Source organism: Talpa occidentalis, unplaced genomic scaffold (genome assembly GCF_014898055.3).
Source record: "Talpa occidentalis isolate TD23 unplaced genomic scaffold, MPIMG_talOcc4v2.1 talOcc4.6, whole genome shotgun sequence".
Classification (NCBI taxonomy): Eukaryota; Metazoa; Chordata; class Mammalia; order Eulipotyphla; family Talpidae; genus Talpa; species Talpa occidentalis.
This window is the reverse complement of record NW_023604972.1, coordinates 23,377,539-23,400,910: the sequence shown is the minus strand read 5'-3', so window position 1 is coordinate 23,400,910 and position 23,372 is coordinate 23,377,539. Positions and strand designations below refer to the sequence as shown.

Genomic DNA, 23,372 nt, shown 5'->3' with positions numbered 1-23,372 from the left:
ATGTTAAACATTTCCCAAATTAGCAGTGACCTCTGCCCGTGTCTTTTCCTTCTAGGAGGTCAAAACTGTTTCTTAAAGTGCTACTTAGAATGTGGTCAGAGATGAGCAGGATTGACATCACCAGGGCCAGTTAGCAATGCAGACCTTAACCAGGGGTCCCAGTGATTCATATGCCCTGTAAAGTTTGGTCATCCTAAAGCAAATGACCTCCATCAGGCTTTCTACCTTGTCTTCTGGGGCTAAAAAGGAAGAAAAAAACCTCTCTTCTTCCAATTTCTTTAGGTTTTGGTTTCTTTAAGAAAATATTACAACAGGAGAAATTTGACATATGGTCCAGAAATAGGGTCACTAGATTTAGCAGATGAAAGTGCAGAACACTCAGTAATATTTGAATTTCAGATAAAAAGTTGTTTAAGATATATCGCATGTGATAGTTGGACTATACTCTTACTAAATCATGAGCATGCAAAATCTGGGACATATACATACTAAAAAAAATCAGTGATTTGAAATTCTAATTTAAGAGGAAAAAAATTAATCAGGTATCTTGTATTTTATCTGGTACCCCATCTAGGAGGGATGGTTTGGGTTCCACAATTCCTGCTGAAATCTTTAGAGTTGCTCCTTCGTTTTGGATACTTGAGTTGTGAGGAGGCAATTACAACGGTGGAAAAGACCCTGGGGATTTTGTGTTAAATGCCTTTCACCAGAGTGAGTGATAGAACAGACACAAAGACACAGTCATCCAACACCCAAGCACAAATGGCACAAGTTAAACATGTGATGGCTTGATTTGTGACAAGTAATTTGTTTTGTACTTCCATTCCCATTTACATATGAACTTAAAAACTGTTTACATTGCTTTTAGGAATTGCATTTTAATATGCTGTTATGCTATTTTTCCCCTCCTGGAGAAAAATTTCATTTAAATGTGACTAGTTACTTGAAGAAAATAGGATTATATATTCAGGTTTTATTATTCCACACAATGAAATTATTTTGTTTCACTTAGAATGCCTGTGATGTAAACCAGCCCTCACATCTATCCATCTCCCCTCTTCTCAACTCAAAGCAAAATCAAATAAAATATAAAGGAAGAAAAATTATTTTTATCCATTTCTTTCCATTCTGATTCTTATTACATCTGGAGTATACCTAACCAATTCAAGTGTATTTATCCCTCTTGAGCTAATGATTACCCCCTCTACCTGTACACTACTCCTAAGGTATATATTTTTTTCTTATGACATCAAGAAAGAAGTGAGCAATATTCTTAGTGAACTGGTCATTTACCCTGTCATGTCTCGCCTTAATTAGAGTTTAGCCTAAAATGACATTAATATTTATCTGGAAAAATAAAGATGGAGAAGAGTTAGGAAACTTTGGAAAAAACAATTAAGAGACAGTGGGCATTATTACTCAATATGAAACCATATTGTGAAGCTTTAATAATAAAACCAATATTGTAGAATACATTAATAAAACATAATAAAATTTCCAGAAATGGGCCCAAATATAAATGGGGACTTAATTTATGAGAAAGCTGGCATTTCGAATTAGTGGGGAAAAGAAGGATTATTCATTGATAGTCACATAATTCACTAATTGGGAACAAATAAAGTTGGATACCTATCTCATTTTTTATGCCAAAATACATCCCTGATGATCACATAATTACATGTGAAAAAGAAAACAAAAAACAATTCTAGGAGAAATCTCAGCTAAACTTACTTATGCCCTTGGAATCATGAAAGTTTTTTTAAGTAGGACACAAAACCAAGAATCCAAAAAGGAAAAAACAAAGCATTTTAATTACCTAAAATAGAAATCTTTCCTATGAAAAAATCCACAAAGTGGAAAACCAATGATAACTGCAATAAGCAGCAAGTATAAAACAAAGGGAACATTTCATTGATTTACAGAACTCATACAAATTAAAAGCTAACAGAACAGTGGACCCAGGATAGAGAAGCACACTGAAATATAAATATAAATGGTGAATAACTATATGAAGAGATGTTAAACTCATTTATAATTAAGACATACAGATCAAAGCAATCCTTCTCTCACCCCATTCCCTGTCCGCACCTCCCCTCCCCTTGCCTGCACCTACTAGAGTGGACACTTTTAAAGTTTGATGATATCCAGAGCTGCCATCGGCATGGAGAGAGATAGAGGCTCTCTCATACACTTTGCAGAGAGACTGCACTGTTCTAGAAGATAATTAAGCAAGTAGTCTGAAAATTTAAAGAACACATGCCTTTTAACTCAACCATGCCACTGTTCAGAGGCTACTCTGGAAATGCTTATAAATGTTCATCAAGAGACACATATATGAGGATGTTCTTTTGCGCATTTGAAAAATAATATTAAAAAACTGTAAACAACCCAAGTGTCCATTCATAGAGAATTCGTTTTAAATGAATTAGTATAAAATGCATTTGCAAGTGGCTGTTTAAAAACCATTAAGAAATGAGGAGAAAGTATATGTTACATGGGAAAATTGCTAAGATAGAGCATTAGAGATATAACAGCTACAAAAATAAGTACAGAACACCACATCTATGTGATTACCTTTGTGAAATAAAAACCAACATAGAGGCAGGTAGGTGCAGCACACACATATTCATCACTTGTGTGTGTGTTCATAGATAAATATGCATTCTGCCCCTCTCCCTAAGAAATTATTAGAGAGTGATTATAATGCTTAACTTTCCAGATTATCATTTGGTATCTTTCTGCTCAATCCTATTTTTCTAAACATATCATTTATAACTTTTATTTATTCTTTTGAATATTTGTAGAGATTAGTCAGAAAATAAGCCTCTTTGCTTCCTCCTTAATATTTTAGTATTCTAAAAATAATCCTTGTAAAATAAATAATAACCCACGTAAAATATAGCATTAAATATAGGAAATAAAGAAAAAAATCCCTATTTTTAAGTCTCCCTCCAGATCACTTTGTTATTTTTAAAAAAGATTTTATTTATTTTTGCATAGAAGAACTGGGGTTCAGGCCAGAGGTGCATGGGGGTGGTGGTGAGAGGATTCACCAGAGACAGAGTGGGGAGCAGAACAGGCGGGTCTACTGAAATACACTGCTGAGGTGAGCAGTGGGAGAGACAGGAGTGGTCTGCTCTGCCAGATGTGGGTTAGTCCCTGGCAGGGGATAGAACTCAGGTCCTTGTGGTGGGCCTTGGTGGTGGTAGTGGTGAGACTTAACCCCTAGGCTTTCAGGGAGGCTCCCACTTTGTTATTTTTTATCTTATGAGACTGTTACACTAACTATTATTCTTGCCTTTAGATTTGGAATTAAAATCAGTTAACACCCTATATATTTGTACACATAAGAGAAAAATTCCTGATCTGGATCTGAAAATCTAATTTATAAAAACAAGTGACAATGAATCACCCAACCTCCCAAATTAAAATAAAAATTTGGATGAAAATTACCCAGAGGTGGATTCAGGTTTGTTTTCTGTTGGCATCCTTTAAGCACTTTAAATTAGGATAGAAACCCAGATGTAAGCACTTTTCAAATCTGACTCAACAGTCCCTCAACTTAACAGTGCCCTCTTCTGGCTCCAAGATTCTTATTCAACTAATTCATTGAGACTGAGAAATAAGTATAATTTATAGATGATAGAAAAAAGCACTTTGAAACCTGGGGGGGAATGGGTTTAGTTTTCCTTCCTGGTGTAAAAATTGAAAGAAATGAATAAAGATCCAGTTTAAATACATATGCTTACTATATATTATGTATTTGTGTATGCACACATATATATTTATGGTATACCTGGTATATTATTTATACCATACTTTATATATAATACATAGTAGGAAATCAATACCAATATTATATATACACACAAGTATAAAATTCTTGGTATAAACACTCCAGTTTGAAGGCAGCAATTCTAAATTGGAATTGTTTTGACCCAAGTTAAATGCTTATCATAGATCAAAATCACCTGGGTTTGATGCAACCTTTATCCTGTCATTTTACTAAAATACTCTTATACTTATTTAAATTTATTAAATCTATAGCCATAAAACAATTTAATTTCAATTTTTGCTGTTAGTCTTTAGTCTTGCAGAATTAGAGATCCATGTTTAAAAAACTGTTAGAACATTACTTCACTTTCTTTGAGAAATAACAAAATATTCTTGAATCCCAAACCATATCAGTAAAGTCCCTTTAAAAAAAGTTATGCCTGATGAATTTGTATAGAAAGGTCTCCTGCTGTGTAGGTTTTACACCAGTAGGACAACACTTGTGTATGGAAAGTCAGGAAGCATCCCAGGCTACCCAAGCAATGGCTAGTTTCAGATTTTAACAGCAGTTGGGCAACAGCACCCTCTGGTGCCCTCAAAACTAACATGACTAATGCAGGAGACCCACAAAGGATGGGAAGGCAGGGTGCTCCTGGGAACTTCAAGGTCATGAGGTATTCTGGAAGGGGGCAGGGATTCACACAGGAGGGTAACCCATCACTTAATGGGAACAAAACCACGAAACCCCTACATTCGTAGGGAGTGTAGATACTGAGGAGTCAGTGGGTACTGAGTTTGATAATAGTGGAGAACCAATCTTCACACGTCAACCAACTCCCAATGGTGCTGGTCTTCTAAAGAGATGTCTCAACAACGCATAGTTTTTTCACAGACCTTGTATCTTCTTTCTATCTCATCAAAATATTGTGAGTTTAGACAATGTTTCTGACCTGATCTGCAGTGTTTACCTGCTGATGTATTAAAGTACTTCTGGATATAAAGAATTTGACCACACTTTAGCGGCAACTTCCAAAAAGGAAAGAAGTGGTAAATAAGGGGTAACTTCATTATTATTCCTTTTACTTAAATGTAAATACATTTTTTCCTTGCTTTTGGAGTGTCACCTAATATGGAGATACAACTGAATTTCTAAATTAGATATGATGATCAGGCATATCATTGGATTCATTCGTTCATTCATTCATTTCCCCTAGTACTTACTTCTGGATCGCATGTAGCAATCATTACAGTTTAGAAGACCGTTTCGAATCCTAACATCTGTCCCACTCACTGCATCTCCCAGCTGTCCTTTACAAATTCCACACTATAAGGTAAAGAGAACAGAAGTCATAAGATGCATAAGGGATTCTTTCTTTATAGTGCTTAGATACTGTTCATTGGAATAGTACAATAATCATTTCAACAACCTCCAAATTTGTTGAGCATCTATTATGTGTTAGATGTGGCACCAAGAATTGATTTACAGCAACAATATATGTTCAGCATTTTATCCTAATTTCTTGCATTTTACAGAAGATACTGGATTAGAGAGGTTAACTGACCTGTCCAAGGTTGTGAAGCTGGTAAGTGGAGTCATGATGATAATCCAAACCTACACTGCTAATCTCCCTAACACATTGTTTCTCAAACTGGAGGCGCAATTGTGTTAATGGCATTAGAGAAACACATGGCCAGCACATTTCCAATTGAAATTTGTTTGTGAATAATCTTTATATGCTCTCCAGGAATGTTGGATAATTTACCAGATCAGAATTACCAAGAAATAGCTATTCCATTTTCTATATTCATGTTAAAAGCACTGATACCCAGGGAGGGAGGGAGGAGCACGAACTGAGGTGATGCTATATGGGTGCAATGGTGAAGGGGGCTCTATGGGGACTGCGCCTGAGGGGGTGGGGGGAAGCAAGTATTGTTTAAAAATGAACAATGATGTAAAAAATAAAAAAAATAATTAAAAAACAAAGTAGAAACAAAAAAAAAAGAAAGAAAAAAGAAAAGAAAGGCACTGATACCCAGAGTAACACATTCAGTGGGAATGGGGACCCTTTAGCCACGTCAGCCTATGCAGAGACTGGGATATGCTGTACTGGTTGTATCAGAGAAGGTGGTGTTCACAAAGGAATAAAAGGAAAATGTGGGCATAATTGAACTTATAAATTTTATATAAATCAGGTATACCTGATGAGCTCATCTACCAATTGTCAGGTGATCTGGAACTAGAATCTAGGTCTCCTCATTTTCAGTTTATCCATTAATTCACTTATCAAAAAATGTTTATTGACACTTTATCTGCTAGGTACAGAGGAAGAACTAGTGGTGAGCCAGACAGATATGGTCCTGCTATGATGGAGTTGATATTTTCTTAGAGGAGATAACAATTCAATAATGAGTGCTAGGAATCACGAGAGATTCCTTAAGGATGGATAAGGACCTATAACAAAGGCAGGTGAGAGTCTAGGAGAGCAGGAAGCTTCTCAGAGGGAATGATATTCAAGCTGGGATTACAGACATATTCATTCAGTGACCTATATTCTGCAACTAGTTATTGCCACTTAATTGACAGAAAATCTTCCTTGAGGTCAAAGACTAAAAACCTTAACATTAAATCATAGGAGACTGAGAAACATCGAAGAGGTTACATGTCAAATAAATTCACATAGTCCTAAAAGTTCAGCTTCTGCTAGAGTAGGTGCTCTTTAGCAACAAAAATTGTTTTGTAAAGACACATCACACAAATCTGTTTTTCCTTCCAACTTGACACCCCAGAGGGATGTGTGATAGGGGAGTTTTATCCTGAAGGATGAGCTCCACATACACTTCTGTATAACCTGGGGGTTGGGGGAGAGTCCTCAAAGGCAAGACTATCAGGGATTCCAGAAGGTATTTCTCATCAGAGAACGATGTCAAAAGATATCAGGACATTGTACTTAGAGACAAGAGCGGTGAATACATACTCTAAAGCACTGGATGTGAAAATAGAGATTGAGGGTCTCAATGATCATGGCTGCTCCTTTTCCCAAAGGAAGCCCACAGGACGAGCACAGCTTCTTGCCACTTATGGACCTGGGTTAAAAAAAAAAAAACACGTGTCATAGTAAAATATTCTGTTTAGAATCATAGGTCAAACATAAATTTGTAGTTTCATGCAATAAATAAATAAAAACATGAATATTAAAGTGCTTAAATTATGAATGAAATGACAATTACTGAACTGAAAATGGGCAGGAAATAAGGCATCAGCTATAAACTGCAAACACCTGCTAGACTAAGTACACTGGGCCTTCATTTGGTGTTGAACTGTGTGTGTGTAATTATTGGAAGTTTGCGTCATTCAACAGTGATCAAATGCCTTCAGTGATTCAGTGTATTTATCATATGTTTTCATAGGTCCTAAAAGATAATCAAGTTTGGCTTCAATAAAGTTTCAATGCTACTTAAAATTTTCTATAATTGGTTCTTTGACCCATTAAGGCATTTATTTATTTATTTTGTTTTAAAATAGAGAGGCAATTGAGATACAGTCCAACAGGTACCAGGCAGATATGGGACCTAATCCTGCTCTGTATCCAGGTTCTGTGACCTGATGTAAGAACTCACTTTGGGTTTCCTTTCCCCTTTTAAAATAAGAGGATTAGGATAGATGATTCCTGCTGCCTCTTCCAGTGCAAACACTGTGATGTGTAATCTGGGTATTGAGCATTGTTTCTCAGTTATAACCTCCTGAAAGGCATTGAACAGAGGGGTACTGCACCTCTGTACCTCTGCAGCCCCTAGGACAGTGCCCATCGATGGACTGGAACTCCACCCAGCACCTGACACCAGGTGAGAGCACAGTATGGCTGTGCTCTAAGGCAACTTTCCCACAACTAAGATGGGATCATAATGATGTCTGGGAAATTGTTGGCATTACACAAGAAATTTTAAAATATGCAATATCCTTTGGAAATTACCAGGGTACAGAGGGACGAAAGAAACAGAAAAGAAGACAAGAGAAAGGAAGGCAGAGTGCCCTAAGTGAACTCTATTTATTAGGATTTCCCTCTTATCCAGTAGTTAAATGAAAATTTTAAATCGAAGAAAACCTCTGAGTACTCAGTAATTTGTCTCTCCAGTGAATGGAAACACAGGCAGCTTTTAAGAATATCATGGGCCCCAATTAATGTCCAGAAGCAATCATTAGAGAGCCTGAGTGGACTAAAAGAGAAGGATGAAGTTTCTTTTCTCAGCCCCCGCCTGGCTCTCTGCAAGAGCCATCAGCGGATCTTGCCTAGAAGGACCGAGCCGGCTTGGAGGCAAAGGCGCCGACTTAGGAGCCCAGCAAATGTCTGGTGGATTTTATTATTAGATTGCAGGTCCTACACAATGTAATTAAAGCCCTATGGCCACAGCTGCGCCAGTGTCACACACTTGGCTTTTTCTGTTGTGGGTTGATGAAACTGCAGGCGAATAGGGAGTGTGTTTTCTCCTCCTGCCTGTGTGTGTGAGTAGGAAGCGATGTGGATGGATGAATTCCTCAAAATCGTCTGGCAAGCACTGATTTGGCTGAAATTATGCTCAGAGCAGCCTCAGAAAGGCTTGCTGACCTCTTGTACCTGTTTGGCGACTGGCCAGGAGGGGTGGGGGAACAAGGGGACAAGTGCCCAGCCTGGTAGTTCTCTCGAGGGCTTTTCCTGTAATGTGGTAAAGGAACCAAATATTATGACGAGTAAAGAGAAGTCCAGTCAACAAAAACATTTAAATAGGAAACAAAAACTTTCCTGACAATCAAATACAAAAAAAAAACCCCGAAGTGTGTGGGTCTCCCCAGTGGCGCAGTGGGTTAAGTGCAGCGCTGTGAAGCTGTCTGCAGCTTCTGCAGTGCAGGTTCGATTCCCAACCGGCCAGGAAGATACCCACATGGCGTGGCAGACCTCTCCTGTCTCGCCCACTGCTCCCCTCAGCAGTGTCTTCAGTCAGTCTGCCTGTTCTGCTCCCTGTTCTGGCTCTGGTGAAATCTCTCACCCTCCCGTGCCTCTGACCTGTACCCCAGTTCTTGTATAAATAAATCTTTAAAAATAAATTAAAACAAACAAACAAAAAAACCAAAAAAACAAAGTGTGTCCTAGTGGCAATTTCAATTTTTAAAGGACCAAAGATAGTAATTCAGTCTAACAAGGACTGTGCATGCAATGGTTACCTAATATCAAAACCAGACCAGCACTGTTGGACAGAAAAAACAGAATATATTTCTTATCTTTATTTTTTGCCGGGTTCTGTGCTTGATTATGACTGCAGGGTCAGTTAGATACAAAAATTATGGACTGGGTGGGAGAGGAGAGGTAAACAGGGATACGAGAACCCAGATATAAAGGGCAGAACTTAAAGGATGTATTTCTCAGTGAGGTGGTTCCTGGCCCCACAAGTAAGCTCATTATGGATGCACACCATGAGGGGTGATGTTCAAAACAGTCACCCCATTGTCATGGAATCTGCAAAGCAGAAGGGTCCAGATAGCAAGTACCCAGTGGTTTCTACTGCTGGGCTTAAGCGTCAGTTCAAGACTCTTGCTTAAAAAAAGCCTAGAACACAGGAAAGAATGAAGAAAAGAAAGATGCCAGCATAGAAGTGAACAGAGATGCGTCCATCTGTCTTCTATCCGCTTTCAGAACAACACCCTGCCCACCCAAATATCCTCTGTAGGCAGAGCTAGCTGGTCTTCTCCAAAATATCACACTTGCATGTAATACCCAAGTATCACTGCTTTTAAAACAAAGGTTGAAAATCACTGCAATAGTCAATGATAATGATTAATTACGTCTATATAATTTTATCTTTGCGTGTCACCTAGTCATACAGAAATGAAATTCGGTAGATGTAAGAGAAAAGAGGAAAATGGTTCAACACTGCATTGAGAAAAATGCAGCAAGAAAAATATAAGGTAAAAAGATAAACTTATGAAACAAATTGATATTTTTATCATCATCCTCAATACCACCTGGAAGTATATAGGATTTATTATTTGTCAGTCACTGAAACCCTATCAAAGGGGGACTATTCTAATTCTCATTTTACACACAAGGAAACAGAGGCAGAGGAAGATTAAATAACATGTTCAAAGACCTACCAAACAAGTGACAGGTTGTCTGTCTCCAGGTACAATGATTGGTTAAAGTAAAATGAGTATTTTTAAAAATGATTACAGGTATCACTTGGCCAGCAACCATAAGTTCTTTGTCCTTACTATGCTCCTACTTCTCTTTTCTTGCAGAAATTCTTTATTCCTGGCCTGTTTATCTTTTTCAGACAAATCCATAGGAAACCAATAGGGAGTAGCTGAGACCAAGAAGGAAGTAGAAGGAAGGTAGGGGTCAGGCCACAGCCTCACTACCATAGTAACTAGCACACCCACAGGTGCTATGACAGATCTGGTCAAAATCAAATTTGAAAGTAAAAGGGTGTTAATGCAGTTCCTGGAAACTTTGCTTATTTCTCTGAAATCCTGCTGATGCAAACCATTTAGAAGTCCCCCTTCCTCAGTACTCCCCATATAAGTTCCCGTTTCTCTCCAATTTGGGGAGAAGGCCTTTAGAGTTTGAGCCCCTGTTTCCATTCCTTGGCCAGTGTATAAAGCCCTCTGAGGCTTGAACGCTGATTCAAGCATGGGTGCTGGGCCCATTCAGGTTAAAAAAACCTCAACTGACAAGTAACACAAAGAACCATTGGCTCATATATGATTTTATCATGGGGCTCTGAGTTCCATGATAGTCCTCTGCCACACAGCTGTCAGTTATTTTGGGTAAGTTATTTAACTTCCTTGAGCCTCAATTTCTTCATGTATAAAATTGGAACAATAACCCTATAAAGTTACTGGGGAGTTCAACGACTTAATGTCTGAAAAGAACAGGAGAGATATATAAACCCTTCAAAACAATGCCTATTATAATGAAGTTTCAAATATGACAGGAACCATTAATATAGTTAAACAAATACAATTGTTACAAGGTTAGAAAATAACCTGGGGTACCACTTCATTTTTAAAAAATTTTTATTTATTTATTTTAAAGATTTATTTATTTATTTATACAAGCACCGGGTACAGTCAGAAGTGCGGGAGGGTGAGAGAATCCATCAGAGCCAGAGCGGGGAACAGAACAGGCAGACTGACGAAATACACTGCTGAGGGGAGCAGTGGGCATGGTAGAAGAGGTCTGCGTGCCATGTGGGGTGGCCGGGGATCGAACCGGCGCTGCAGAGGCTGCAGGCAGCTTCACAGCCCAGTGCTCAACCGCTGTGCCACCAGGGAAGCCCAGGGTGGGTACCCACTTCATGGAGAGCACAATAATGAAAGAAAAGTATTTTTTTACTTGCAAGAACATTTGTCAATAGGCTCTGAGACCATTCAACTCACTTAGATAAATTTCTAATACAACAGGTCTGTAAATTCTTTCCAATGTTTAGATTTGTGGGCTAAAAATATTATTTTGTTTCTTTCAAATGGACATAGAGTAAATATTTACTTGCCAGGAAGATTATTCCTAACTTTCACAAATATTTGTGATTAAATGGAGAAAAAGCACAAAAAAAGTCACTGACATGTTGCCAGCTCACATTTTTCCATTTCCTTCCCTTTTTCATCAATACATTTTTCAAAAAGGAATTCCATATCTATCTAAGTTGGTTACTCACTTCCGCCTTTCACTCGGAGACTCAATCTGATGGTTAATGCTTTTATCCAACAGGAGGGTTTTTGGTTTCGCATCTTCTAAAGTGCGCGTTGGTGGGTTTGCTATCTGCTGATTCCAGGATGGATCTGAGGTAAAGAACATAACTTAGTGCTCAGTAGTCATCTTAGTAGTTAGCAAGTTGTCTTTCCTTATTTTTTTTAAGATTTAATTTTATTTATTTATGCATACAAGAACTGGGGTGTAGGCCACTGAGGGGAGAAGCAGGCGAGACAGGTGAGGTCTGCCATGACATGTGGATCAGCTCCTGGGCCAGAGCTCCAACTCACATGGCTGCTGCTAGCTTGACAGCACTGAGACTTTAACCCCTGCACCACCAGGGAGGCCCAAGTCGCCTTTCTTTGACAAGCCAATGCCTGCTGAGGCCTCACAGGGGTATCACAGAGACTCTGGGCACATGGTGGCGGGAGTTTGTTCATTATACAATTTAGCATAAGCCATTAATTGACAGAAACCCAGGTTCCTCACTGCAGTGTTTAGCATAAGGCAAAAGAGAAATCTGCAGCCAGCAGGGGTCATACCTCTGGAGGGAAGGGTGGGAGAGGCATCTTCTAATAATTTAAAAATCGGGGTTGATGTTCTCCTTCTTACCCTGAGCTAGCTGTGGGGGGTTCATTGCACAGTGTGAGGCCCCAGCATCCAGCTGATGTTCCTGATGGAGTCCTTTTGATATAGGGTTCTCAGAATGAGTCAAGGCCCCTAGAGTTAGGCTGTTAAAACAAACAAATATATATATCAGATCTGACATAAAAGTACCTGAACTGAACTATGTTGATTCTGTCCCTGAGGGCAGGGAAGCACCAAGTACAATCTATAAAAAGAAATGGGAGTAACTCAATTTTTTAGTTATTCTTTCTATTTTAAAGTAGATTTAAAATACTATAAAATATTACACATTGACATTGTCCATTAATTTAACAAAACCATCATTTATGATGTCCTTTCCACCTCCCTGTCCATAAAACTCTTCATTTTAATAATTTCAATGCATGCCAGAGCTATCTGGACTCTCCCAGATTTTCAGAAGACAGGATTTACTGCAGAAATCATTTTGGTCACAGTGGACTATGGTGGAGAAGTACAGGTGTCTTGGTGGGTGTGGTGTGGTGGCATACATTGAAGAGGTGTGAGCCAATACTCATCATCAGTGTGGTAACCCAAAGTTACCACAACTTAACAAAAAGGAAATCATTAGGCCACATGTGGTATTTGCAGCCTACGGTCATTCACTTTCAGTAGCTTCTGGTTACAAAGATATGAGAGATGCAGGAGATAAAAACAAAATTTCTTTCAACAACTGGAATTATGTGGAGAACCAGCAAAAATTCACATAAAATACCTATCAACATCATTTAATTATTCCTGATTAGTGTGGTTTTCATTTCCCTTTAAATAATATAAGCAGGAAACAGAGGTCCTGCTCCAAGGGCTCTTTGGACTCTGCATGGGGACCCTCAGAGCCTATGGCCTACCACACACTGAGGCTCTAGCCCAAGAACACAGGAGAATTCTCAGAGCCCAAGTCCCCAGAAGAGCTCAGTTCCTGTCAATCTTGAAAAATGGCCAGTCTTTGAAAATATTATGTAGCCTTTCACATCTTTACGTCTTTCTGAGGCCTGTGTGTGTGTGTGTGTGTGTGTGTGTGTGTGTGTGTGTGTATGCAAGCACATTCACACATACTTGCCAACATCTACCTGGTATCACAGAGGCCTGAGACAAACTTCTGTCTCATAATGAACTTGCAGTGGCAGAGCACTGCTGCCACCAGGGCTTTGCCGGGTCCTTTCTAGGTTAGCTGTGGGTTGGTATCAATAAGGTCACTAAAGCAAATGGCAACAACTGCATTCTGAGCTGGTTCTAAATGATCTAGGTGTTCAGGGTGCCCTATTTAGACCTTCTGTAGAACATACTGTAGGCCAAGGTTTGGGTGGTTACCTGCAATCAATTCACATGTTGATTACCTTTTATATTAGCATCCAGAGTAAACATGGCTCCCCACAGTGCAGACAATGCTTATGGCAAAGTTCAAGTCTACAATGGGTGGGATTCCAGGGCTTCACTTTAACCTCTCTCCCTCCAGCTACATTAACCACTGCAGGTAAGTGATATTTAAGTTTGGGGCTCTGAATTGAGTGTGCTCCTTTGATGATATTTTGTCCCCTTATTTAAAAAAGGCTTTGCTTATTTAAAAATCAGGCTATTTATATTCAATGGCACAAGGACACTGGCTTCAGAGCTATTAGAATGTGTTCAAGCAATAAGTAATGTATTACGGGAATGATCATTTCAAAGCTGAATATGATTTGCATTAGCAATAGGTATCCTTCCTGGGAGTGAAGGGGCAGAGCCCGGCTTTGCTCATTTAGACCAACAGACTGACTTGGCTCATACCCATCTTTTTCCTCCAGTGGATCACTCTCCCTAGTCTTCAGAAATGCATCATTGTTGTCTCCCTGGAATGGTTTCTTCTGTCTTGTCTCTTGTCCTTCCTCTCGACAGTTTTCCAAGTCCATCTTATTCTAATGGAGAAGAAAGGGTAATCTTGAATATATTTTTAAACACCCTGGATAACCTGTATCTCTGGCCAATAGGTACATGAAATATGGTTTCAATCACACTGTCTACAATTTAAGAAAAGTTCTCCAAGTGAACTGAATAGTAACTGTTTTCCATTGATTTAAAAGAAACATGTAATATGGGTCTCTCTCAAAAGGTATCATGAAAAAGGACTGGTTAGAAAATCAATCTTTTAAAAATAAAACAGTCACAAGATCACTCATTTCAGGACAAATCACTTTTTCATGTGGATTTTACAACTGTAGATTATGAACTATTCAGGTTTGTAAGACTCATCCATTGCCTCGATGACTTTAGGGGATATGGCGGTCGATCAGCCTTTCTGGGCACTCTCCACTCCTTGAAAACACATTAAATTCCTTTGTAATAGTAGGTTGGAGGCAACTTTCATGGAAGGTGACCAAAGGCTGCTGCAAAGGAATGTATGATAGAGTGGAGAAGAATAACTGTTGAATGAGTGAATGATGAGTAGTAAAAAGGCCATTCCAGCACATGGTTTCACTAATAAGGATCTTGCCAGTCAGTATAGAGAGATGTAGCTTGCCAGCCTGTGGGTGCAGGTCTGGCCCAAGTAATGACTTAACTGCTCCTCTGAATGTGGCTCTAGGTTTTCTCCACAACAGGGACAGTGCCACGGGGCACAGTGGCCACACAATAACAGACATGGTTCTAGGGAAACTGTCAGTCCTGGATTTATGGTGCTAGAAGACTTGGCCATGTGGCTTTGTACTTCTACTTAGGTTTATTTATTTTACAAATTGTGTTTAATCTCTGATCTCACCACTGCCCCACTGGCTTCAGTCATAGAGGAGGATGTAGACAGCTGGTCTGCAGAACTTGAAGAAATAGTGAATGGAACTACGGTGTCTTCAATTATCTTTCGCTCCTAAGGAGAAGGGCAGGAATGAATGAAAGGAAAATAAAGTGAAAAATCACATTTTCTCAAGAGAAAAATTTCATCAAGTACCTTTAGAAAAAAGCATCAGAAAATATGCAAACAACAAGGACATTAAAAAAGTCTTATTTTCTAAAAGTATGTTAATCAGATTATACATTCTATGGGCAACAATTTAGAAATTAGCACTTAATTTAGAAAAACAAAATCTTTGCAAATTCATCAGTTAGTGAAATTTTAGAAGCCTAATCAGAAATGCTATGAGGCATCTGATTAGGCACAAAAATTATTGTGAATGACAAAATCCACAATAATAGTCAGATTTCAGATAATATACATAAAATGTAGTTTCTTTCAAATTCTCTAATGTGGTCTAGCTTGTTCATCCAAAAAAAAAAACCTGAGGCAAATAAAATTCTCCTTTCCAAATCTCTTTAGTACCATAAAGTGAATGCAAGGGTAAGGATTCATTTAGCCTGATAGCAAAATAATCCTTATAAAATTAACTGTGACCAAACATGCTTTCCACATGCAGACATACAAAAATAAATACTTTCATGTTTCCACTTTAAGATCAATCAAGAATCCAACTTTGACTAGAGAACAGATACAACTATACTGTCTCCATCCACACCGTGGGAGTCACGGAACTTGAGGGAACTGCGGTCTTTTAGAGCCCATAGGAATTGGCTATTTTGAAGAGTATGATATGGCTCTTCTGTAGGTAAAAGAATCAGACACAGCCATACATGTACATACATGTACCCCAGACACAAAAGGTGTTGCTAGACAGGAATTAGGACTACAAGGTTAAATTCCTTCTTGGAGATTTCTTACCTCCTCATAGTATCTTCGTTCTTCCTCTTCCACTTCCTTTTGGGCCTTTTCCCATTCTTCTTTCAGTTTGTCCTGCTCCTTCTGGTATCTCTCCTGTTGCGGGATTTCCACAGATATTTCTGAATTGACCACTGCATACATTATTGGGGTATTTCCCCCCTCTAAACTACCATGTACATATGTTGCTATATGAATCTAATTGATTTATGCAACAAAAGGGATACTATTTTGTGGTATTCAAACAAAATAGTATCAAATGATGAACAGTATTTTCTGCTGTTCATGTTCTGTTGTAGTCTTCAGATAAATGAATAGACATTTGCTTATGGGAAGATAAACAATAAAAGAAATATTTAAAGGTTCTAAAATGTTTGTTGACTTGTGTTTTGTTCTAGGAGGGTGGCTAAGCCAATTGTTTGCTTTCACTGGGTCCTTCTGAAATGAGTTTTATCATTCTGCTAATAAATATGTTGCTGCTAGGAGAGAGTTTAGTAAAGATTAAAAACCTGGTAGACAATATAGGAAGATAGACAATATAGATAAGATAGACAAGATAGACAATATAGGAAGGTCCAAAGTGGATAAGATGATAATTAGCTCAATAAATACTTTTTGCTTATAGTCATTCTACCAAAATGGAATCTTCCCAGCTTTAAGTAACTTTTGAATTAAGAGTAGCTTTTAAACAGCCCATTAGAAGGTTTCAATATCAGAACTGTCATTCTTGTTTTGAGAAAAAATAAAATACTACTCACTACTTCTGGGGAAAAATATAAAATACTCTGAATAAGGATGGCTTAAAAAGTGTGAAGGAGTCCCTGACAGCTGACTAGCAGAGATGAATAAATGGAGATTAACATTAATGCTTAAATGAGAACTGACAGCCCTGGATGCCTTGGGAACAGCATCCCTCACAACAGAGACAAAGGAATCATTGAAGCGCACTGCACACCGTCACATATTTTAGGCTGATTATTGTCAGGCCTCTTGCTGAGATAAAAACAAGTCTGTACTCGCATCTTCACTGGGAAGGTGCTGAGATTTTCCAGGGAATACCTATTATGTCATTATTTTAGAGCAAAGGGCTTTATTGGACTTATCTGGAGCCTGATGTTCTTAATGCGCCAGCAAAATCATTGTAGGTCAACTCCTTGCAGGTTTTTAACTCTGGATTAAAAATTGTTATTAAAACTAGTCACATAAAGTTTTAAAGAGGGACTTTCAGGGATTTTCAGAGTAGGGGAAATAGACCCTAAGACTCCACAAAAGCTAAAAGTAAGCAAAGCTTCGTAGGCTTATTGGTTCTAGAACTCACATCAAATGCCCCTGTCTGCAAGAGAATGAACAGATGATTTAGGGAATAAAAATGTACATTTTCTGCACCACATACACCACACACAGACACAATATTACACACACAGCACACACCCATACCCATACACAGACACAGTATTATACACACAGCACATACCCACACACAGACACAATATTACACACACAGCACACACCCACACCCACATCTGATATTGAAACCAGACATAATACATCACACCGCACACATAGACGCACACCCACACACAAACAAATGAACACACACATAATACACACAGATATAATACAACATACACAACAATACAACACAGATTCATGCAAAAACACATCACCCATACCTGCACAATATACAGAACATAAATGCCACACATAAACAGCACACATAACATGTACCGACACATGCAACACAGAGATATACACATTGACACACATAGCACACAGACACAGACTGAACTGACTTAGGGTCCTTCACTTCGGAGAACCTGATTCCACTGCTTGAGCTAAAATTGCATCCAGCATTAACATAAGTTAAGAAAGCATTCTAAAAGAAACAACAAACCAGCACAAACAAGTCCTACCTGGAGCAAACGTTCTTGCTCCTGTTGCCATTTTTCCTGCCTCCTGCGCTCCTCTTCCGGGTCCCATGCCCAGAACTTAAACTGCTTGGGGAAAAACACACATACACACAAAAATCATGATGAGAATTGAGCCATGTTCTCAAGGATGTGCCCTGAACCATGTCCCCAGGGCAGGGGACACAATTAGCTCATGGCCAGGCACCCGGAGGACAGGCAGAAGCAGAAGCCTTCACAAATCAGAGGCCCTCTGTTGGCAGAAATCATTTTATAATCTTAGTCTCTCTTTGGTTTACTTCCAAGATGCTGGTGTGATTCTATGAACCTTTATAGAGCTAATAAAAACATGAAGTAATTAGCCACTGGCATGGGAAGGCTTTTGCTTCATTTCTCTTGGAAGTGATTTCTTAAGTGCTTTTGTGCTCCTGACTGTAAGAGATTCATTTTGCATATTGATCCTGGGTCTATGTAAATGGCACTGATTATTTCAGCATAACTGCATTTTCTAAGTAGTGTTTGCTGCACTAGAGACTATCTTATACTGCTGTAGCTTTTCCATGCCAGCTTCCCCTAAAGCAGGTTACTTAACTCACCAGTGCTCACCAGTATCACCTGTGATCCAGACAAGGGGGAGCCCCTGTTTTGGGGTCCACAGAGTAAACACTCAAACCTAAAGCCTTTGTCTTTTGAAAAGGAATTTTGTGAGTCTGGGAACAAAGTGAGAGAATGGAGAGAATGGGAGAAAGATGCATGAACCAAAGCAGGTATCCAAGTCATAGAATATGAAATTGAGAGGATGGGTGGTGGGGGGCGGGGGGAGAGAAATCTTTAACAGGAAGTTAAAGAAAGGTGGGCACCTCAAGCAAGGAAATGTACTTTCTATATGTCACTCCTGGGTTTGCCCTGCACATGTACATCTTTGGGGTTCCCTTCCTCTCCACACCTGCCCAGGGAATACAGAACAATTGGACATTGTTGTTCCCATATAAATTAAATTGGAAATCAATAGGTTATATGTGGCCCTCTTTAGATCTGTGCCCTGAATGGCAGCTTTAGGATTCTTCTGCAGGTTCCCGTCCCTTCGGTGTTCTCAGTCTCCCAGGGAGCTCTGCATGGCCCATACTGGCTCAACATTGAGTCCCACAATGGCCCCATGTTCTGGAATGTGGCTGGAGCTGTTAAGGGTCACTCCTGGGTTTGTACTGACAAATGATGGTTTCCTTCTCCATTCTGCATGGGCATGTAAGAATTCTCAGAGTAAGACAATTTACCTATAGATAAAAACTGGTACCAGTTATGGTGGGCCCCTGGGTTAGCCACTGGGAAGGATCTATATACCAGGCACTGTGCTAGAGGTGTCTATAACGATTAAAGCTCTCAACAGTCTAAAAGGAAGGTATTATTATCTCATTGTACAATCCAGGAAGATAAAGCTCAGAGAAGTTATGTCATACCTTCGGGTCAAATGGTTAATAAATTTGGAATCAAAGGTGCAACAGTGATTATGAGGCTATATCCATGGGATGGAAAAAAATGCTACAGTTTATCATGTCACAGAGAAAGTCTCCAAATCCGATGGGACCTTTGGAGAGTGAACTGGAAACAGTTTAGAGGGTTTAATATAATTCGGCAGCAAGGAGTTTCAAAGCATCGTGTGTCCTGACATTTTAATTAGTAAATACTTAGAAGATGTCATTGAAATAAAATTTGAAAATAAATGAACAGTTCATACTTTTCAAGGTACTGATGGGTGGGAAAAGGTGCAACTCTAGGTTGGGTGTCACAGAGAGGTTCCAGGCTGCACTTTGCCTGCCAACAGAACACTGTCTGTTGAATATTATCCTCATTAAAAATAAAAATGTTTTGACTGCCTACAGAAATTGCATATTTTAATAATAATTTCTATTGTCACACTGATTTTAGTTGATTCTTTTAGAGTAGATGGCATTTGTTTCTGTGCATAATAACGACCCTGCTCTATGATAACCATGGCTTTCTTCATAACTCACCTGAGAGTAGTAGAGGTAGCTCCTAATTATTCTTTTACAATCAGTGGTAATGGAGCACATATTTGGTTGACCCTTAAATACAATACCTTATAGATTAAAATAATACTAAATGCATGAGCTATTCCTTAAAATAAGTTACTTACAGGTGTAGTTGCAGGTGACTTTTCATTGCTTGGAGATTCCACTGTATAGAAAGAAGATAAAAAAGATCATAGTGTGAGTCACTTCTGATTGTCTTCTTCTTTGATCCTCAGTTGGATGTGGTTCCTATGTCAACTTCAAATCAATTTTTATTAGAAGCCAAGAGCCTTAAAAAATAATAATAAAGCAGACCCCTCAAGCAGTTGGCACCCATCACCAAAAGAAATTATGACCACTGTAATAAGATCAATCCCATCAGTTAGCACCAGGTACTAGACTATAAGCAGTGAAACTACTCCGATGAGTGCTTGTTTTTAATGCACCTTGCACACAGCCTAGATTGACCAGTTCCCTCACTGTTTAACAGGGAGAAGGACCATATAGAGAGAGGCCGATGCCATCCAGGAAATACAGAGAATGACACAGTTAACAAAAGAACTGTTACCAGTTCCTGGTAAATTCTTCTAATCTTTGCTTTATTCTTAAAAAAAGAAGAATGAAAAAAGAGGCAAATTTTTTTAAAAAATTTTCAAAATCACAGTAAAATTCTGTAAATTCCCCCCTTCCCTGATTTTAGTGTAACTGGTACTGCTATTAAAGAACTAGCTCTTTGCTAACTGTGTGCCAAAGACAAGCATTTCTCCCCCACCCCCGAAATCAGAAATGAAGAAAAATACCAGATATCATTGGTTGCCCCTAACATGGAGTTTTGAACGAAAGAAACACAGCTACCCAGGATGCGTTTTTACCTGACTGGGAGAAAAACTGGGAACGTCGCCAAGAGTTCTGAACTCTAAGCGGAACACTGGCAGTGCCAGGCGACTCTAGATCAGATGGCAGAACAGAACAAACAGAAAACCATGAACACAGGGGGTGAGCACTGAACCCTGCTCCCAAGAATTAAAGGAGCATTGACATTCGTCAATGTAAGAATCAAGAGCGAGAGAAGCTGAAGTACCAAAGGTCTCAATAAAACATACAAAACCTGAAGGACATGGATGAAGTCAACTGAAACAGGACAGAGGCTGCTGTTGTTTGCTGCTGGTGTTTCACAGGCTCATACTTAATGGTGATATTGTGAAAATGTTAAAGGTCAAAAGGACAGGATGATACCCTATGCAAGATCAAATTTACAGCTGACATTGCTTTGCCTTAACACCGGGAAAGCATACACAGAGATGAGCCCATCTAGTATTTTATATACTTTATAAAGGCTTTGTAGGGAAGTCTGTGCAGAAATTATATATGGCTGCAACCAAAGTACATGTCTATGTCTGTTACATGGGGCATCGCGCAGAGACTCACAGTATTTGTTTGCATTCTTAAGCTCCGGGCTGTATCATCTCATCATTCTCAATGCACATTTTAAAAATGTGCACATATTTTCCTGGGACATCAATTTGAGATTTCTTTTTGTTGTAGGGAGACAGTTGGGGAAAAGAAATGTATCACCTTTAAAAGTATTTCATGAATGTTTTCGAAGTATTTAATGACTATTTATGGATGTGTACGCTCCCGGGAAATCTGTGGGATATCATGAAGGCTCACCAGCTGATCTTCAGTGGCTTGTGGGATCAGTTGATAAGCAGATGACTATAGAAATGGGGGTGAAACCACTTTCTTGGGGAAGAGAGTAATCAGGATGGCTCCAGGATTTGTGATCCTCTCTCAATAGCTACTTTGGATTTGATGTGTGATCTCACTCTGAATCCCTTAAGAGTACACTGACTTTTTATATCTGGACAAAGCAGCTGTACTTTCCACCTTGTCTCCTAATTAAAGTTAAATGATGTCTTTTAAGGCTATATTTATAAAAGGGCTTTTTGCTTCGTGAAATATGGCAACTATATATACTCCGAACAAGTATTGTTGCTATTTCCATATCTACTGGAGAGTATTAAACACATACAAGTTAGAAGTTTTCGGAGTGTAGTTCCCAGATCTGCAGCATCAGCATCAGCTTTGGGAATGTGTCAGAAATCACATACACTGGCTCTGTCCAGACCTCCTTAATCAGACACAGCTGGGGTGGGACCAGGGCTTTTGTTTATCTGGTTCTGCTGGGGACATTCGCATGTATCCAGGTTTGAAACTACTACTTATTGCTCTATTTCCACAATATAAGCATTTAGAAAAGCATTGGAGAATAGTTTATTTCTGACTGGCATCTTGTCTGTACGTCTATGCTAACTATTAGATTATACTATTAGTGGCTATAGTTGGCAAGATATTGAGCTAAATGCCCTTTTTTAGTCTCACTTAATTTTGTTTATCTCTTCAACATTTCTATGAGGTTGTGTCTATTAATATTTCCAGTTTACAGGTGATGATTAGGGACTAGGGAGAACTTGGTGGTAGAGGTCACAAAGCTAAGAACTAATCAAACAAGAATTTGAGCCCAAAGACCTCATCTCCAGAGCCTGCAACTGTGATCATAGCTTCCATGAGCCAGGTGAGAGGATAGACAGATGTTCTCCAAATGTAGTTCTAGCTTGAAGAATAAGTTCTGAAATGTCACAGTGCTACAGAATTTTGTATTCAGTCATTTAATTTGGATAAAGCACAAACAAGATTCCCTTAGATTCAACAGCATATATTATTAAACTGAAATGCCTTATAACAGGTAATGGAAAGTATAAATACATGACAACCAAACTTATTAATAAGACTTAGAATATCTAGTTCCTCTCTGCTACTGATCTACACAATTACAAAGTGACAGAAATAGGGCAGAAGTTAAATTTGTCTCAATATGGCCAATTGTTGGCCTACTTTTGAGACTTTATTTTTGTCAGTTCCCTTTAGGAAAGCAGGGCTGACGACTTAAAGCAAATGCCTTGAAAATAGCATTGAGCCTATTTCCACATTAAAAATTAGTGATCATTAGTATATATTCCAATTAATTCTCTCCAAGTACTTCCTATGATACAGATAGGGTCCAACTTATGTCCCAGATATCAGTAAAGGCTAATGAAGCCAACTCAGTTTCTGGCAATAGTGGCCCCAAAGAGCTGTCCATTGGTGAAAAGAAAATTAAAAATAAATCCCCAGTCATAATGGACCTGTACCATCTCTCTTTGCCCAGAGTGATAAATCAAATCTATAAAGTATATTAGGGAAAGTACCTTAAAAAAGTAAACCAAGAAACCTTACAGTTATTGTTTCCTGACCCCTGTTTTCACACCTAGAGAGAATTCACACCAGTAAAGTCCAGTTTGCAGAACGGTTCCCAGGGGTCATGGACATTTCAGGACCCACTCCCTAGTGTTCACAAACATAAGGATCCCTTCTGGTGTTGTGGGCACCTGGGTTTTCCATCAGGATAAAAGGATTCATTTGGGCTCTTGAACAGTAAAAGGGTGAATTCACAAACCTGTGCATGACCTAAAAGTACCTCAGGAGTTCATAGACCCTAAATTCCTATTATTTTCAGAGGGTACCCTTCCCCACTTGATATCAAACACATTAAAATATACCCTCAGCATACATA

General features: G+C 38.9%; 1 protein-coding gene across 6 annotated transcripts in view; it reads right to left on the bottom strand.

The window, feature by feature from the left end:
- The window catches only part of LIMCH1 (LIM and calponin homology domains 1), a 79,381-nt gene that overhangs the window by 2,954 nt on the left and 53,055 nt on the right, over positions 1 to 23,372 (bottom strand). The window contains exons 12-21 of one of the 6 annotated variants that reach the window (XM_037530275.2): positions 19,885 to 19,925; positions 17,736 to 17,819; positions 15,826 to 15,918; positions 14,875 to 14,979; positions 13,908 to 14,035; positions 12,108 to 12,226; positions 11,461 to 11,584; positions 8,379 to 8,465; positions 6,750 to 6,858; positions 4,996 to 5,098 (exon numbers count right to left, since the gene is read on the bottom strand). In XM_037530275.2, coding sequence (XP_037386172.1) covers positions 4,996 to 5,098; positions 6,750 to 6,858; positions 8,379 to 8,465; positions 11,461 to 11,584; positions 12,108 to 12,226; positions 13,908 to 14,035; positions 14,875 to 14,979; positions 15,826 to 15,918; positions 17,736 to 17,819; positions 19,885 to 19,925 — 993 coding nt within the window. The remainder of the gene's footprint in view (positions 1 to 4,995; positions 5,099 to 6,749; positions 6,859 to 8,378; positions 8,466 to 11,460; positions 11,585 to 12,107; positions 12,227 to 13,907; positions 14,036 to 14,874; positions 14,980 to 15,825; positions 15,919 to 17,735; positions 17,820 to 19,884; positions 19,926 to 23,372) is intronic. The other 5 variants (XM_037530277.2, XM_037530276.2, XM_037530278.2 and 2 more) reach the window with 5 other exon arrangements.